This window comes from Ochotona princeps, chromosome 6 (assembly GCF_030435755.1).
Source record: "Ochotona princeps isolate mOchPri1 chromosome 6, mOchPri1.hap1, whole genome shotgun sequence".
Lineage (NCBI taxonomy): Eukaryota > Metazoa > Chordata > Mammalia > Lagomorpha > Ochotonidae > Ochotona > Ochotona princeps.
In genome coordinates this window covers 36,787,305-36,804,647 of record NC_080837.1, presented here as the reverse complement: position 1 = coordinate 36,804,647, position 17,343 = coordinate 36,787,305, and the positions used below count along the sequence as shown (strand labels likewise).

The 17,343-nt window shown below is 53.0% G+C and overlaps 1 protein-coding gene across 2 annotated transcripts in view; it reads left to right on the top strand.

Moving 5' to 3' along the window:
- The first annotated feature begins 911 nt into the window (after nt 1-911).
- TYRO3 (TYRO3 protein tyrosine kinase) overlaps nt 912-17,343 on the top strand; it is a 28,953-nt gene continuing 12,521 nt past the window's right edge. The window contains exons 1-4 of one of the 2 annotated variants that reach the window (XM_058666049.1): nt 912-1,132; nt 14,809-14,992; nt 15,205-15,305; nt 15,975-16,145. In XM_058666049.1, the coding sequence (XP_058522032.1) occupies nt 14,838-14,992; nt 15,205-15,305; nt 15,975-16,145 (427 nt within the window). In that variant the 5' untranslated portion in view covers nt 912-1,132; nt 14,809-14,837. Of the gene's footprint in view, nt 1,133-12,781; nt 13,196-14,808; nt 14,993-15,204; nt 15,306-15,974; nt 16,146-17,343 lie in introns of those variants that run through there. The other variant, XM_004578156.4, reaches the window with a different exon arrangement.

Genomic DNA, 17,343 nt, shown 5'->3' with positions numbered 1-17,343 from the left:
GGGCTGACCTCTAGGTTAAAGGACCACAAAACTGGACTCTGGCTACTGCACCTGCTTCTCCCGGCAACTGTCCCTGGCTCACGGGGGTGTTAAATTTACACAAAGGAATCAGACAGTCTCACACCTGGCAAGCACACAACACTAGCTGTGTTGGTCATGACTTCAACAGCTAGAGTCATTAGACTATATCTCTAGGTGGAGAAGTCTTGCCAAGAAACAAGGGGGTAAAAATCTCTTGGCTCCAGTGCCCACCCAAACAGCCCAAAGGAAGACTGAACTCGATAAAGGGAAAACTTACAGCATGTTAACAATTCAACTCTGGCAGTCGCGAAAACGATTCCACTCCCTTCTCCTTGGATGTCTAAGATCCGAGGGTCACATGCAGCCCACCTCTCCACACAGGAGAGAATTCGAGGCACGGGGGTGGGGTGGGGGGGCGGTGACAGACACCTGCTTTTTCAGCTCCAGCTAGGTATGTGCAGCTGAGCAAGCTGCTTAATTTATCCCAGGTCCAGCCTGTGCATAACAACACGTCCTATACAACAGGAATTTAGCGAGGGTAAAGCACCTACCACAGCGTCTCGGGGCTTGCTGCGCGCGGATGGGGTGCGCTGGCCGAGGTCTGTGCACGCAAGGCGCTGCAGCCGCTCCGTAGCGGGCTCTGATAAAGGGCCTCTGGGTCCTCCACCCTGATCACTGTGACGTTGCTCCGACTGCTCCTCCATCTACTTGCTCAAGGCCCACCTGGGCGCCGCCATCTTGCCCCGCCGTCGCGCTTCCGCCGCCGCCGGCCTCCGGCATCCGGCTTCCGCCCCGCTGCGCCGCGCCGCCTCAGGCGGGCCGGCTGAGCGCTCTGGTGTCTTCGGTTGGCGTCGCGGGCAGCTGAGCTCCTGTGGGACGGCCTGCGAGGTCCCACCGTACCTTAGGCCTGTTAGGGGGCACTCAGGACACACCGTTTGAGCTCGAGCAGGCGCAGCTCTGTCGGCACACACGACTGCCGTGGCCGCGCCAGGGGTACCTCAGACACCTCGGCTGTCAGCCGCGCGGGTGACCACGTGCAGAGCTCCGCACCCGGCAGCGGTGTGACTACTCGGGCTGCCCACGGGGACCGTGACAAAGGCTTCACAGCCAGGTAGCACTGCGTGAATGAACGTCTTGTGGAGACAAGTGCCCACTTGTCTGGCCTTTGTGCCAGTCCCTAGTGGGAAATCCGACCTCTTGTGCTTCCAAGCCCCATCCCCTTAAAGTCTTTGTTTAAAACCTAGCAGGAATGGGGCATGGCGGGATGGCTCAGTTGGCTAATTCTTTTGCTCGCAAGTGCCTGGCAAGGCAGTCCATATAGGTGCCAATTCATGTCCTGGCTGATCCACTTCCTGTGCAGCCCCCTGCGTATGGGACCCTGCACCTATGTGGAAGGCCCGGAGGAAACTTCTGGCTCCTGGCTTCGGATTGGCTCAGTGTCAGTCAGCCGTTGAGACCGTTTGAGGAGTGAACCAGCAAATCAAAGACCTCTCTATAAAACTGCCTTTCCAATAAAAATAAATAAATAAAAGAAAGCTAGCAGAAACTAACCTCAAAACTTTGTCCAGCCAGCCAGACCTACAGGCTCAGCTGTCCTTGAAACTGCCTGGGATCCTGCCCTCTGCACAGCCTGTGTGGTGTACTGACTGCTACTCAGAATCGCTGGTTACCTCTTTTACTTACTGATTTATTTTAATCTCAGATGTACTCATTGAGAGGCAGAGTTACACACAGAGAGAATGAGAAATCTTCTGTCCACTGGTTCACTCTCCAGATGGCTGCAACAGCCTGGTCCTGGAAGCCAGAAGTCCTAATCTCCTCTTGGGGTCACCCACATGGGTGGCAGAGGTCTGAGCACTTGGACTGCCTTCTGCCACTATCCCAGATGCATCAGCATTGATGGAGTTGAATGGGACTTGCAGAAGCCAGGACCCAAACCAATACTCTTATGGGATGGCAGCCTTACAGGCTGGGGCTTAATCTACTGCTCTGTGATGTTGGCCTCTACTGGATGCCTTTTTAAAAATTTTTTACTAAAGATCATTTTAAAACTTATTAATCTGCTACAAAAAGAAAAAATTAAAACGAAAAATAAAAACAAAATTATTACCCTACTTGAGAGGCAGAGGAACAAAGTACCCATCCAGTTGGGTCACTCCCCAAATGCCTCAAAAGTGGGGTCAGGAATGCAGTGCCCTTTTCCATGTGGGTAGCAAGGATCCAACCAGGGAAACCATCACTGCTGTCACCCAGGGTGCTGGGGGCAGGAAGCTGAGAGTCTGGCTCTGTGGTGCTCTGACGTAGGATGCAGATGTCTTAACTGGTGTCTTAGCCTACCAGTTACCTTTCCACAAGCATATGTCCTCCTTTGACTAGATGACAAGCTCCTGGTTCTCACTCTCTGTGCCCATGTAACACTGAAGACCGAGGAAGTCACCACAGGACATTCATTAGGCATTGCTTGATTGGAGGCCGATGAAGGGCAGTCCTTGTTGCTCACAGTGCTCAAACTTTCTCAGGCAGCAGAACTCCCGGAGAGCTTTGTGGAAAAACACAGTGCCTTCCTCACTCTCGCAGTTTCTGATTCAGAAGGGTTCTTAGAGGCCCCAAGAGTATGCATTGCTCACTGGTGATACTGCTGCTCCAGGACTCTAACAGCTCTGCAGAAATGTGCTTATGTTTTCTTGGCCTCAACCTCTGCGAAGTCCAGCTACTAGGATTTAGCTAGTCGTGAGGCTCAAAATAGTTCTGGATCTGGTTAGAAGTTCCTTTGTGTGGGTGGGAGTCAAGTTGCTGCCCACACTTCTATTTTTTTTTTTTAGGATTTATTTATTTTATTACAAAGTCAGATATACAGAGAGGAGGAGAGACAGAGAGGAATATCTTCCATCCGATGATTCACTCCCCAAGTGACCGCAACAGCTGGTGCTACGCCGATCCGAAGCCTGGAACCTGGAACCTCTTCCCGTTCTCCCACACGGGTGCAGAGTCCCAAGGCTTTGGGTCGTCCTCGACTGCTTTCCCAGGCCACAAGCAGGGAGCTGGATGGGAAGTGGAGCTGCTGGGATCAGAACCGGCGTCCATATGGGATCCCGGTGCGATCAAGGCGAGGAACTTAGTCTCCAGGCCACTGTGCCGGGCCTGCTGCCCACAATTCTAGGAGATTCCCAGGTGTCCTCTATCAGAGCAACCATCAGGGTCCTGGCTGCTCCACTTGTGACCCAGTTCTCTGCTTATGCACCCAGGAAAGCAGGGGAAGATGGCTTAAGTATTGGGTCCTTGCCAGCTTGGGACCCAGACAGTAATTCCCGGCTCCTGGCTTCAGCCTGTCCTAGCTCTGGATATTGTGGTCATTTGAGGAGTGACCACTGGATAGAAAATCTGTTTCTCTGTGTCTTCTGTCTCTTCCTCTTTTTTTTTCCTTTTTTTCTTTGAAAGACAAACTGACAGGGAGGGACAAAGAGAAAAAGAAAAAAGAAATCTTTCATCCAAATGCTGCTACAGCCAAGGATGACTCAGGCTGAAGCCAAGAACCAAGGATTGCGTTTTTTAAAAATATTTATTTATTTATTTATTTAAAGATTTTCCAAGTGACTGCAATGGGCAAAGCTGAGCCAATCTGAAGCCAGGAGCCAGGAACTTCCTCCAGGTCTCTCACACTGGTGCAGGATCCCAACGTTTTGGGTTGTCCTCAGCTGCTTTCCCAGTCCACAAGTAGGGAGCTGGATGGGAAGTGGGGCTGCCAGGATTAGAACCAGTGCCCACATAGGATCCTGCCGTGTTCAAGCTGAGGACTTTAGTCACTAGGCCACTATGTCGGGCCCTATTTATTTTTATTGCAAAGTCAGATTTACAGAGAGGAGAGACAGGGAGAAAGATCTTCTGTCTGCTGGTTCACTCCCCAGGTGACCCCAATGGTCAGAGCTAAGTCTATCTGAAGCCAGGTGCCAGGAACTTCTTCTAGGCCTCCCATGTGGATGCAGGGTCCCAAGATTTTGAGCCATCCTAGACTGCTTTCCCAGGCCACAAGCATGGAGCTGGATGAGAAATGGAGCACCTAGAACTCAAACTGGTGCCCATGTGGGATTCTGGCCTGTGTAAGGTAAGGATTTAGCCACTAGGTTATCGTGATGGGCCCAAGGGCTGCATTCTTGTCTCCCATGTGACTGCATGGGCCCATGCAGTTGGGTCATCTTTCTCTGCTTTTCCAGGCACATAAGTAGAGAGCTAATTGGAAATGGAGCAGCCAGGACTTGAAATGATACCCTTATAGGAAGCCAGTATCACTTGGAGCAGCCTAACCCATTGTACCACAATGCCAGCCCCATTAGCCTTTGAAACAAATAAACAAAAAATCTTTTTTTTTTTAAAAAAAAGATTTATTTATTTTATTGGAAAGTCAGATATGCAGAGAGGAGGAGAGACAGAGAGGAAGATCTTCCGTTCGATGATTCACTCCCCAAGTGAGCCGCAACGGCCGGTGTGCGCCGATCTGAAGCCGGGAACCTGGAACCTCTTCCATGTCTCCCACCTGGGTGCAGGGTCCCAATGTATTGGGCCGTCCTCGACTGCTTTCCCAGGGCACAAGCAGGGAGCTGGATGGGAAGTGGAGCTTCCGGGATTAGAACCGGCGCCCATATGGGATCCCGGGGTGCGTTCAAGGCGAGGACTTTAGCCGTTAGGCCACACCGCTGGGCCCAACAAAAAAATCTTAAAACAAACAAAAAGAACTTAAAATGTTCAATAGCACAAGAGAATTTGAAAAATAATTGAATATTTCAAAATAGCTAATAGAATTTGGAATGTTTCCAACACAAAGAAATGATATGCCAGTTACATTCATTTTCTGATTATTATACCTGCTGTGATTTCTTGGGATGTCACACTATGCTTAGTTACTATGTGTCAATCAATGTCATAGCAGCCATTGGGTGTAGTTGAGACCCTGCTTGCCTCATGCTGGGGACCCAGATCCTAGTACCAGCTCTGCTTCTGAGCAGCTCTGTTAATGAACCTGGAATGCAACAGATCTCAGTTTTCCTGGCTCCTGATTTCAGCCTGGCCTGCACAGGCAGTTGAAGCCATTTGAAAAGTGAACCAAAGGACAAATGATGTTTCTGTCTTTCTCTCCACCCCTCTTGGCCTCCCTCTGTTACCCTGTCATTCAAATAAGTAAATCTTTTTCTTTAAGGCTTATTTTATTTTCATTTGAAAGATGAAGTTACAGAGAAAAGGAAAGACAGAGAGAGAGAGAGAGAAAGAGAGATCTTTTGTCCTCTGCTTCACTCTCCAAATGATTGCAATTACCAGAGTTGTGCTGATGTGAAGCCAGGAGCCAGGAGCTTCATCCAGGTCTCCCATCTAAGTGCAGATGCCCAAGGAATTGAACCATGCTCTGTTGCATTTCCAGGCTCAAGCAGGGAGCTGGATGGGAAGTGGGGCCTCTGCAATATGAACCTGCACCCAGATAGGATCCTGGCACATGCAAGCAGAGGACTTTAGCTACTAGGCTACCACTCCGGGTCCCCAATTTTTTTTTTTAATTGGAAAGCCAGGTTTATAGAGAGGAGATACAGAAAGATCTTCTGTCTGTTCTTCGCTCCCCAAGTGGCCGTAAAGGCTGGAGTTGAACTGATCCGAAGCTAGGCACCAAGAGCTTCCTTTGGGTCTGCCATGAGGGTTCAGGGTCCCATGACTTTGGGCCATCCTGCACTGCTTTCCCAGGCAACAAACAGGGAGCTGGATGGGAAGTGAAGCAGCCAGGATATGAACTGGCTCGCCCTTATGGGGTCCTGGCATATACAATGTGAAGGCTTTAGCCACTAAGCTTTTGTGCTGGACCCTAAAATAAATCTTAGAAAAGAAGGGGACTGGGCGTTCAGTGGCCTAGTGGCTAAAGTCCTCGCCTTGCACGTGCCAGGATCCCATATGGGTGCTAGTTCTAATCCTGGCAGCCCCACTTCCCATCCAGCTCCCTGTTTGTGGACTGGGAAAGCAGTCAAGGACGGCCCAAAGTCTTGGGATAGTGCACCCGCGTGGGAGACCTGGAAGAAGTTCCTGGCTCCTGGCTTCAGATTGGCTCAGCTCTGATCATTGTGATCACCTGGGGAGTGAATCATCAGATGAAAGGTCTTCCTCTCTGTTTCTTCTTCTCTTTATATATCTGACTTTGCCATAAAAATAAATTTTTTTAAAAGCATTTTTTATCTGCTTGAGAGGCAGAGCAACAGAAAGAAATTTTCCTTCTGCTGGTTCTCTCCCTAAATGCCCACAATAGTTACAGCTCAACCAAAACAAAACCAGGAGCCAAGAACTCTATCCAGGACGCCTGTATGGCAGGGGTCCAATCTTTGGAACCATCATCTGCCTCTTCCCAGAACACATCAGTAAGATGGACTGAAAGTGAAGCAGCTGGGGCTTAAGCTGGCACTCTGCTATGGGATGCAGTTGGCCTAAGTGGCTTATCCCACTAAGCCATGACACTTTCCCCAGGTTTATCATTTTTGAGAGGACCATGGAGTTAGAGTGTCATTTTTATCATGATGTTCTTGTCAAAAGCACCCACTGCCAACATGGCTCATCACTATTGGTAATATTTGTGTTAGGATAATGTTTGTGTTCTCTCCACTGCCAAGTAACTCTTTCTGTCCCTGTTTCTCATTCTGAACTTTCTGGTCACTGACCAGAATCTACATTCCATAGATTCTACATCAATTATATATATATCAATTATATGTATATCAATTATTATGAATTCTGCATGGCAGATTGTCAATAGTTTGCATTAGTTTAGGTATTCAAGTGCAAGTAGGTATGGACAGGCTTTTGGCCTAGGAGTTACATCTGCTTGTCAGGGTGCCTGGCTTTAGTACCTGCCCTGGCTCTTGACTCCAGCTTACTGTTCATGTAGTCCTTGGGAGACAGAGGTGACTGGCTTAAGCATTTGGGTTCCTTTCATCCACAAGGGAGACCCACGTTGAGTTCCCAGCCCCTCACTTTAGCCCTGTTCAGTCCTGGCTGTTGCAAGCATTTGGGGAATGAATCTCTCTGTGCCTCTCAAACAAACGTATAAAATCCAACACTACTTAATTCTGTTGTTCAAAAGTTTATAGCTTTCTTGTAACTCTGTGATCTCACCATTGCATCTATTTTAAGCACATCTTTGCTTTCTGGTGCTATAAGACACTTCAGGCTCGTCTCGTACAGTTCCTGTTCTAGTCCTAGAACCAGCCATTTCTCTGAGCACCTTTAGTTCCTTTTATCAAAGAAGGATGTTAGAAACAAGAACCTAGGGCCAGTATTGTGACATGGCAAGCAAATATGCTGCCTGCAATGCCAGCATCCCATATGGGTGCCAGTTTTAGTCCTGGCTGCTCTACTTCTGATCCTGCCATCTACTAATGGCCTGGGAAAAGAAGGGCAAAACAGCCCAAGTATTAGGCCATGGCCAACCATGTGGGAGATCCAGATGACTCAGGGTTTCTGGCTTCGAGGCCATCTGGGGAGTGAACCAGTGGGTGGAAGATCTGTCTCTCATTCTTTCTCTCTGTAACTCTGACTTTCAAATAAGAAATACATCTTTTTTAAAAAAAGTAAAAGCATAAGTATTTCTTTTTTTTTTTAGATTTATTTATATTTATTGTAAAATCAGATATACAGAGAGGAGGAGAGACAGAGAAGAAGATCTTCCATCCGATGATTCACTCCCCAAGTGAGCACAACGGCCGATACTATGCCGATCCGAAGCCAGGATCCAGGAACTTCTTTCGGGTCTCCCACACAGGTACAGGGTCCCAAGGCTTTGGGCTGTCCTCGACTGCTTTCCCAGGGCACAAGCAGGGAGCTGGATGGGAAGTGGAGCTTCCGGGATTAGAACCGGCGTCCATATGGGATCCCGGGGCGTTCAAGGCGAGGACTTAAGCCACTAGGCCACGCCGCCGGGCCCATAAGTATTTCTATACATGCCAATCTGTATCTACTTATGAATGAGATTTTTTTTCTTTTGCTTTTTAAAGTTTTTGTGTGCAGCCAGTGTTGCAGTGGATTAAGCTGCTGCTTAGGATGCTGGCTATCCCTTTTTAAGTTTAGCTGCTCCAGTACTTATCCAATGTCTTACTAATGTGTTTGGAAAAACAGCAGAAGATGGCCCAGTAATTGGGCCTCTGTCACCCATGCAAGAGACCTGGACAGAATTCCAGGCTACTAGCTTCAGCCTGGCCCTCCCTGGCCAAGAACCCTCCCCCAATTACTCCGCTTTTCAAGAAAACAAACAAACAAACAAAAACCAAGGATTGGATTTAGGTTTAACCACGACTCAGGACATCTGAATCTGACAGAAGATTTCTCTTCTCTCTGTCTCACTCTGTCTTTCACACAAGTAAACCTTAAAAAAAAGTCTTCCACAACCACCACAGCACAATGGGTGGGCAGCAGAGTGGCTGAGCCAGATGCTGAGGTGCTGTACTGGAGATGCTGCAGTCTCACTCTGCTATTCCTTCTGCTGTGTGTCTGAAATGTCCTGTGGGAGTCAGGAAAGCCCTGCCTTTCGGCTGCAGTTAGCAAGTGAAGGCTAGAGACATGGCGGCTGGATGCGTGGCGTCACCAATAACACACAGGAAACTCTGCCTTTCAGTGTCATCCTTAGGGAAGCCCTTGAAGAAGCTTCTTTTTGGCATGCTTGGCCTTGTCTGCCCTTTCAAAAACACAGCCTTGCTGCTCTTGCTTCCTAAGCTCACTCTGAGGGGACAGCTGATTGCCGGCATATAAATCAAGCATTAACCCTTCTGCTTCATTGACAGTGGGCAAAGAAGTGGCCTTGTTGGACCCGGCACAGTAGCCTAGCGGCTAAAGTCTTTGCCTTGCACATACTGGGATCCCATATGGGTGCTGGTTCTAATCCCAACGGCCCCGCTTCCCATCCAGCTCTCCGCTTGTGACCTGGGAAAGCAGTTGAGGATGGCCCAAAGCCTTCGGACCCTGCACCTGCATAGGAGACCTGGAAGAGGCTCCTGGCTGTGGATTGGCTCAGCTCTGGCTGTTGTGGCCACTTGGGGAGTGAGTCAGCAGAGGGAAGATCTTTCTGTCTGTGTCTCCTCCTCTTTGTATATCTGACTTTGTAATAAAAAAAAAGGCAGCCTTGTTTCTGGCGTAGGGACTTTTTCAGGCTGGGCTTTTTGGAAACACCAATAGCTTCCACTAGCCCTGGCATCACACCATTAGCATCTTCCTTATAAGCTCCAAAGGTAGAGATGCTGTTCTTAGGTGATAACACAGAGTTCTCACCCTGTTCCAGGCTGGGGGGTGAAACATGTCAATTCCTCTCTTAGTCAGGAGTTGGCACAGTCCAGCATCTCTCTTTCTCTTTCATTAAAAAAAAAAAAAAAAAAAAAAAAAACTATTTTTAAAAGATTTATTTTATTTTTATTTGAAAGGCAAATTTTACATCGAGAAGGAGAGACAGATCTTCTGTTTACTGGTTCACTCCCCAAATGGCTGCAATAGCCGGAGTTGAGATGATCTAAAGCTGGGAGCTGGGAGCTTCTTCTGAGTTTCCCATGTGGGAACAAGGGCCAAAACACCAGGGCCATCCTCTGCTGCTTTCCCAGGCCACAAGCAGGGAGCTGATGGAAAGCAGAGCAGCCAGGACATGAACTTGTGCCAATATGGGATGCCAGTGCCACAGGAGTTAGCCTCCTGTGCCACCACACCAGCCCTATTAAGTTTTATTTATTTGGAAGGCAGAATGAGGGCCCAGCACCATGACTCAATGGCTGAATCCTCACCTTGTACCAGGATTCCATATGGGTGTCAGTTCATGTCCCAGCTGCTCCACTTTCCATCCTGCTCCCTACTTACGGCCTGGGAAAGCAGTGATCAAAACCTTGGGACCCTGCACCTATGTGGGAGACCCAGAAGAAGCTCCTGGTTTCAGATCAGCTGTGGCCATTGTGGCCACCTGGGAGTGTGAACCAGTGAAGATCTTTCCTCTGTCTCTCCTTCTCTCTGTAAATCTAATCTAACTTTTAAAAAATTTTAAATAAGTCCTTAAAAAAGAAAACCAGAGAGAGAAAGGAGGAAAGGAAGGAAGGAAGGAAGGAAGGAAGAACAGAGAGATCTTCCATCTATCTGTTTATTCGTTCCTCAAATGGCCACATGATCTGAAGCCAGTAGCTTCTTCCAGGTTTCTCATGTGGATGCAGGGGGCCAAGGACTGGAGCCATACTCTGCTGCCCTCCCAGGTACATTAATAGGGAATTGGATCAGATGTGGAGCAGGTGGGACTTGAACCAGAACCCATATAGGATACCAACACTGCTGGCTACAGCTTTACCTGCCACAATCCCAGTCCCATTTCTAGGTTCTTGGTCATGGAGTTAGTGAGCTGATTATGAGTTTGTGGGTCACCTTAATTCTTTTCTGTTTTGTCTTGTGAGGGGTGGGAAGGATGTCCTTACTCTGAACAAGCTAAAGTCGCTGGTTCCTGCAGTTGCTGGAAATTGGCTGCAGCTGTGCTCCTAGGGGATCCTTGGCCTCTGTGTCTGTTCTGGGCAGGTCACGGAAAGCAGAGAGTGAGGAGAGACCTCCCTTACTGAACAGAGAGAGGCCATGGTTCCGTCTAGCCTCACCCACAACAAGGGCCTATGTGGAGCCCTTCCTGTTGCTCAGCCCTTCTGCAACCCTGTACCTTCTTCTTACTCCCTTGGGACAGGTCATGGCTGGTCCTGCTTCTGTTCTTAGGACAGGAACTCCGGAGACAGCTGCTCCTGCATTAGGTCAAATACATTTCCTGTTGATTGGATTAGCTTTCCTTCCACACAATGCATTTATGGAAGGAAGGGAGCTTTCGCAGGCATGCATTTGCACTGGCAGCCAGCCTCCCCCAGTGATACACGTGCGCACACGCACACACACACATGCATGCACGCACACATTTTTCTCCCCATCCACCCACAAAGTGTCAGTCACATTTAGATTTTGCACAAATGCACGCCCTCCCTCACATATCACAATGCACACCCTCTCTCCCACCTACTCATGTCTTCCACAGAATCACACCTGCTTACCTCCCCTTAGCAGCACATTGCTATACTGTATCCACCCCCTAAGAGAAAGCAAGATGAGGGGGAAGGTCAAGGAGGGTAGGTTGTGAGAGCTCAGGAAGCCAAGCACTCTCTGAAAATTAGAAGAGCCTCACAGTATCCACTGCCCCACCCTGTAAGCCAAAGCCCTAAGAAGCCTGTGCATGCAGGTGCCCGCGTGTGGGGGATTCTGGGGGATTTGGAGGCAGGGCCTGGGAAGTGCAGCGCAATCCCCTGGGCCAACAGTGATGAGTCCCAGGCCTGCAGCTGAGCTGGGAAACTTTCAAGGCTACACATGGAATGCTCTGGCATCCAAAGATGGCCCGTGGACCAGTTGACCAGGATTCCCTGTCAACTCAGAAAGTGACTGAGGGAGTGGAAAGGGGATTGGATGCAGCCGACTGACCTCGGGCTTCCGGGTCCTGGAGAAGTCTTTGGGATCAGGAGGAGAAGGCTCCCCTCCCAGGGAAGTCCCCTTCCAGGGAAAGGTGAGGGGAGAGCCAGAGGGCCTCATGAGGTGACAAGTGATGGCAAGCCCCAGGCAATCTGGTTTCAGCCCCAGCTCGGAAGCTGTGGATTCTGGAAAGGAGGCCTTTTCCTTTAGGGAAAAGATCCCGAGCCAACCCCCTGCGCCTCAGTTGGCAGAGGGCACAGCCCAAGTAGAGGCATCAGGCCCTCCCCCCCGCCCCCCGCCATCGGGCGCTGACATCGCGCTCCGCGTCTCCCTGTGCTGCCGCCGGGGGGCGCCCCCAGCTGGGTCTGAGGCGCTGCCGTCAGCGCTGCTTGTTGTTCTCATTAGTATAATGAATAAACAAGCGCTGATGGGGCAAAGAGAGGGAGAGGCGGGGACCCTGCTGCCCAGGACTCCAGTCCCTAGAGAGATCCAGGCCGGTGGAGGGTCTGAAGGGCAAGTGTGTCCCCCACACCAGTGGTCTCTGTGAGGGGTTTGCTAGGGTGGTGCTGGGGAGGAGGATACTTGGTAAGCTCTTACCAAGCCCTGCCTCTGTGGGCAAAGTCACCACCGCCCCATACCTGGGGATTGTTGAGTTCCAGGAAGGCTCTGAAGCAAGTATTCATTCACCTAACCAAACATCTGGCTACTTATTGAAGGGATGCCTACTGTGTGCAGGGTGGGCCACTAATAATAGCTAATGCTTAACTGGGTAACCAGGGGACAGTGCCAACTGGCCCACTGAGTGGAGGAAGGCCTGGCGACACAAGGGGGAAGCCTCTAGGACCAGGGAGTCTCAGGGGGTAACACTGGGTGGGAGGCGGGAGGTGGCTTGCAGAGTTCAAGTTGACTGGGCAGGGGAAAGTGGTCATTTTTCAGATAGGATCTTTGGGAACTAGAAGTGGACAATGGAAGTGGGACTGCCTAGCCTACCCCAGCAACGTTGGGGGGAGCCTCCCGGGAGGCTGGGAGCGTCTAGGGGTGGAAGTGTTATGTCCCAAGACTTTGGGTGGGGGCAGTGTTACACTCCACGATCACAAGCTGGACATAAGTTGAGCAGCGCTAGGGGTTCTCATGGAGTTTTGGGGGGTCTGAGTATTTGGGGAGGGGACGTGGTGAGCGATCCTTGGTGATGGTGGTGGCGAGGACAGACTGGGCAGGGTCAGCGCCCGCGAGCGCGGCCCCTGGGTTCCGCGGGGGGGCGGTACGAGTTCGGGCTGCGGGCGGGCGGGAGGAGGCGGCGGCGGCTCGGCGAAGAACATGAATCAGCGGCGGCGGCGGCGGCAGAGGCAGGAGCGCGGTAGCCCAGGAACGGCCCCGGGCACCCCGCGCGGCTGACCCGCTCGGGTCCCGCCACGCCGCCCCCATCCCCCTTCGCGCGCTCTCCACCCGGGCGAGCCCCAGCCCCTCCCTCTGCCCTCCCTCTCTTCCTCCTCCCCCTTCGTCCTCCCTTCTTCTGCCTCGCTCGCGGGCCGGGCCCGGCATGGTGCGCCGCCGCCGCCGATGGCGCTGAGGCGGAGCATGGGGCAGCCGGGACTCCCGCCGCTGCCGCTGCTGCCACCGCCGCCGCCACTGCCGTGGCCGCTGCTGCTGCTGCTGCTGGCAGGTCTGGCCTCGCTGCTGCTCCCGGAGTCCACGGCCGTGGGTAAGGGGCTCGCCCGGGCAGAGGGGAGGGGGGGCTGCGAAGGGGCGCGGCTAGTACTCGGAGACCCGGGCCTGGGCGAGCCGCAGGTCAGAGTGAGGGTCGAGGGTTGGAAGGCCGAGGTCCGGGCGGCGCCAGTGCTGGCCTCGCGGGCTCTGCGGTCGGGGGCCCCACCCCCAACTTTCTCGTGCCCGGTGCTCTGTTGGCCAGGAGAAGGGAGGCGAGTGGGGTGTGCGCTGTGTGGTCAGCTGGGATGAGAGGGAGAGCCGGGGGACTGGGGACTGGATTTTCCCGCCGCGCTGTTCTTGGCTGTTGCTGTCCTCTCCCTAGCGCCTGTTCTGCTCAGCCCGCGGGCAGAGGTCCCACTCGGAAAACAGAGGCTGGGAGTGAGCACCCAAGGAACATCCTATGCCACTTAGATACAGGGGTTGCGAGGGTACAGAGGCGTTTGGGTACACTCAAGTTCCATTGCCCTCGGAGCTTCGCCTGGGAGGGCAGGGGCCCGGGCAAGGTTGCTGCGGGGTTAGCCTGAAGTCCTGCGGAGCTGCTGAGGCTTTCGTCGGTGGCACGGGTGCTTTGTAGCTCCCAGCTCTGCCCAGTCAGTGCATGCTGCACACCCCTGGTACCCCTGGTACCCCTGGGTGAAGGCTGCCCCCCATCCTGTGACTTGGTACCCAGATCGTGGAAGAGGTGAGAAGGGACGCAGGCTGGGGCAGTAGGCACTGGGTCTGGCACCTTTTCTGATGCGAGAAGGAGGTGCTAGGGACTTATCAGCTAAGAGGTATGTGTGCATCTGATGCTCAGAGAGCCTAGGAATTTACCTAGAGTCACACAGCAAAGGACAGGAGGAAGCCGTGCTGAATTTCAGCTTCTGCAGCTGCTTCACCTACACCTCTACCAGGAAGTCAGGAGGTGTGTGTGTGTGTGTGTACGTGCCTGTGTTTTGGGGAGTAACTGGGTTCCAGAGGGTGGCCCTTGTTGATGTGACAGTGGCTCTGGAGTCTTGGGCTGCCTGTGTAGGGCCCCACCCCTCTCCATTGCCTCCCACTTTCCCCTAAACACATGCAGGTATTAATAGAGCCCGTGGCTGCCAGGAAGGCTGCCATGTGTTTGATCTGACGTGGTTTGGGAGCCATATGTTCCCAACTTGAGGAGAGCACCCCCTCCTTCCCTTCTCCAGCCTTCCTTCATCTGGCAAAGTGGGGTGTTGGAGGTACTGGCACCAGCCCAGGGTTTACGCCGACTCCTTGGGTGGAGAACAGGCAGCCTGTTGCACCAGTTGGGTGTAGCAGTCATTCCTAGGGCAGGTACCTGCCCCAGGGGCAGAGGACAGCCCCCTTTGGTGACTGAGCCTGAATTGCCCATCATGGAGGCATGCTGGGGGAGGGGTTTTGCACAGAGGTGGAGGTGGTGGGAGGGGAAGACAGTGGTAACAAGAAGTGGTGCCCGACCTTGTCATGAGTCTTGTCCCAGCCTAGGTCCTGGCCATCCTCCCTGACATGCTGAGAATTGGCCCTGTGACACGGAAGCTTATGTTCTGGGAGAGACTGGGAGTCGTTACCCAAGACAGGCTGCCTCTCCAGCTGCCTGACCCATTCTCCCCTTCCCTCTTGCAGATCTGAAGCTCTGGGGAGCCCCTGTGAAAATGACAGTGTCTCAGGGGCTGCCAGTGAGACTCAACTGCACTGTGGAGGGATTGGACAGCCCCGATATCCACTGGATGAAGGATGGTGCTGCGCTTGAGACCTTGGACGAGGTGTTCATCCAGTTAAACGATCGACACTGGGTCAGCTTCCTCAGGTGCAGGACTGGGGGGTGGGCAGGAAAGGGTGTGTGGTTGCCAGTCGGAGCTCAGGTTTTGGAATGGAGTAGGTTGTGCCGAGGTCCAGAAGTCTGCAGGGATTTGTAGTTGGTAACTTGTGGAACCTTTCCTTTGTGGGGGCCGGCTGAGCACCAAGTCTTGTTGTTTCCCCTGGATGGTGGGAGGCAAGCTTGGGGTCCTGTTTCCGCAGCTTCAAGTCAGTGGAGCGCTCTGATGCGGGTCACTACTGGTGCCAGGTGTATGACCAGGGAGAGACGGAGATGTCCCAGCAAGTGTGGCTCACGGTGGAAGGTGAGGAGGCAGGGCCTCAGGGACAGGTGTTCTCAATAAAGGAGAGCTCAGTGCAGGCTAGCTTGCCCCACCATGGCCCTCTGGGGACTGCCTGTGCCAGGTTCAGGTGGCACCCCAGACATCCCAAGACCCTATTCTCTGGAGAACCAAGGACATACTAGGAGTCGTAATCCTGGGGTGGGGGTAGGGGACAGAGTGGGGGTGGGGTTACAGTCTGCTTCAGTTGGCAGAGCAACAAGCCTCTAGCACCCATCTGGGGCTGGACACTCTTGCGCCAAGTGGCCCCTGCCAGCAGGGGGAGGGGTGGAAAGCTCACAGCTGTGGGAGCTCAGAGCTGTTCAGCCCAGGAAAACAAAGTGACTAAGAAAGTAACAAAAGGGCCCTGACCCCAGAGCTAAAGCCTCCCTCCCTCCCTTAGCCCCTCCCTCAGGCCCCCTCCCAGCCTCCTCCCTCTTTCTTTGAAGGGCTGTCAGAACAGGTCTGGGAAGGGAGTGGGGGCTGCCAGAAGAACCTGCCATGCCTGAGGGGGCAGTGTGAAAGGGGAGGCTTAGGCAGAGAAGCACGACCCCTCCCCTGTTCTCTCCCCAAACGCTGTCTGCCTGTGGCATACTCCTATGGGCCTTTAGCCCGGCAGTAGGAAGCTCACTCCCCACTGCTGTCTCTTTCTAGGTGTGCCGTTTTTCACTGTGGAGCCAAAAGATCTGGCAGTGCCACCCAATGCCTCTTTCCAACTCTTTTGTGAGGCTGTGGGCCCCCCTGAACCCGTCACCATTTTCTGGTGGAGAGAACATACAAAGGTCGGGGGCCCTGTTCCCTCTCCCTCCATTTTAAATGTGACAGGTGAGCAGCAGGCTCAGGGAGAAGGCTTCGGGTAGGGCATGAGGTGGGTATCTGAGGGTGGTGAGGCAAGCATGGCTTGAATCACCCTAAATGCCAAAGTCGGTCATGGCCAGTGCCTGGAACAAATCCCCTGGTACTACATGGGGTGCGTGAGCCCCACAGCACTGAGCTGGTTAGCTGGATGTGCTGGGCTGCCTGAGTGGGCTGATTAGTAGTGGTCCTGCTGTGTGTGTGCTGTGTGCATGTATACATGAAGGGTCCTGGGGCTGCCTTTCTTCACTCTCAGCAGCCCAGGACCCCTGCGCCAGGCACAGCAGCTGACCCTGAGAGATGAATTGTGTGAGGCCAGGGGCACCTAACCACCCAGCCCCTACCCCTTCCAAGGGAAGGAGCCAGAAACCAGCCCACGCAGAGCTCAGCAGGAGTGTCTGGCAGACACCCGAAAGGGAGAGGATGGGGGTGGCATTGAAATACAGGGACCTCCTCCCCTCAAGGCCCTTTCTGGTAGTCTCCAGATGTCTTCCCAAACAGCTGTGTGTGTCTATAAGCCCCTAGTCAACACACCTGCACACCCACCAGGCCCCAGGAGCCTCAGTGGGCTCATGGGTCCCATGCTGGGGAGGCTTGCTTACCTCCTAGCAAAGCTAGCTGCACCTTGAACCCGGTGAGAAAGACAGGAAGTCCATGCCGGGGGCTGGGCCTGGAAGGTGGGAGGGGAGAGGCTGGAACTCGGTGGGAATTTGCAGAAGAGGTGGGCGGTGGGTGGAGAGAGGGTCCTGTACCAGGCGCCCGCCTGCGTTGGAAGTAGCTGAGAAAGTTCTCCCCTCTGCAGAGGTTCAGCCAGGGTGGTAGTGAGCACATATGGAACAACCCCTCTGCACAGCACAGTGCTCCAGGGGCTGGAGAAAACAGAGAGAAGCCTGCTGCCCCTCACCCCGCAAAAGCTGCATCTTACAGGAAAGGGGGAGGAAGGACACGTGCCTAAGGAGTGCAGAGCGAGGGCCTGCAAAGGCACTGCAGGCACAGCAGCCACAGGGCCCCCCAGCAAGCCTAGCTGCAGAGGAGGGGGCCTGGTGCTGTCTGTGGGAGTGGAGCGGGGTGCAACATTTCTCCAGTGCTTTATTGCATACCTGGTTCCCACAGTTCTCCCACTTCAGAGATGGGAAAATAGAGGCCCAGGCAGGTCCCTCTTGGTTCT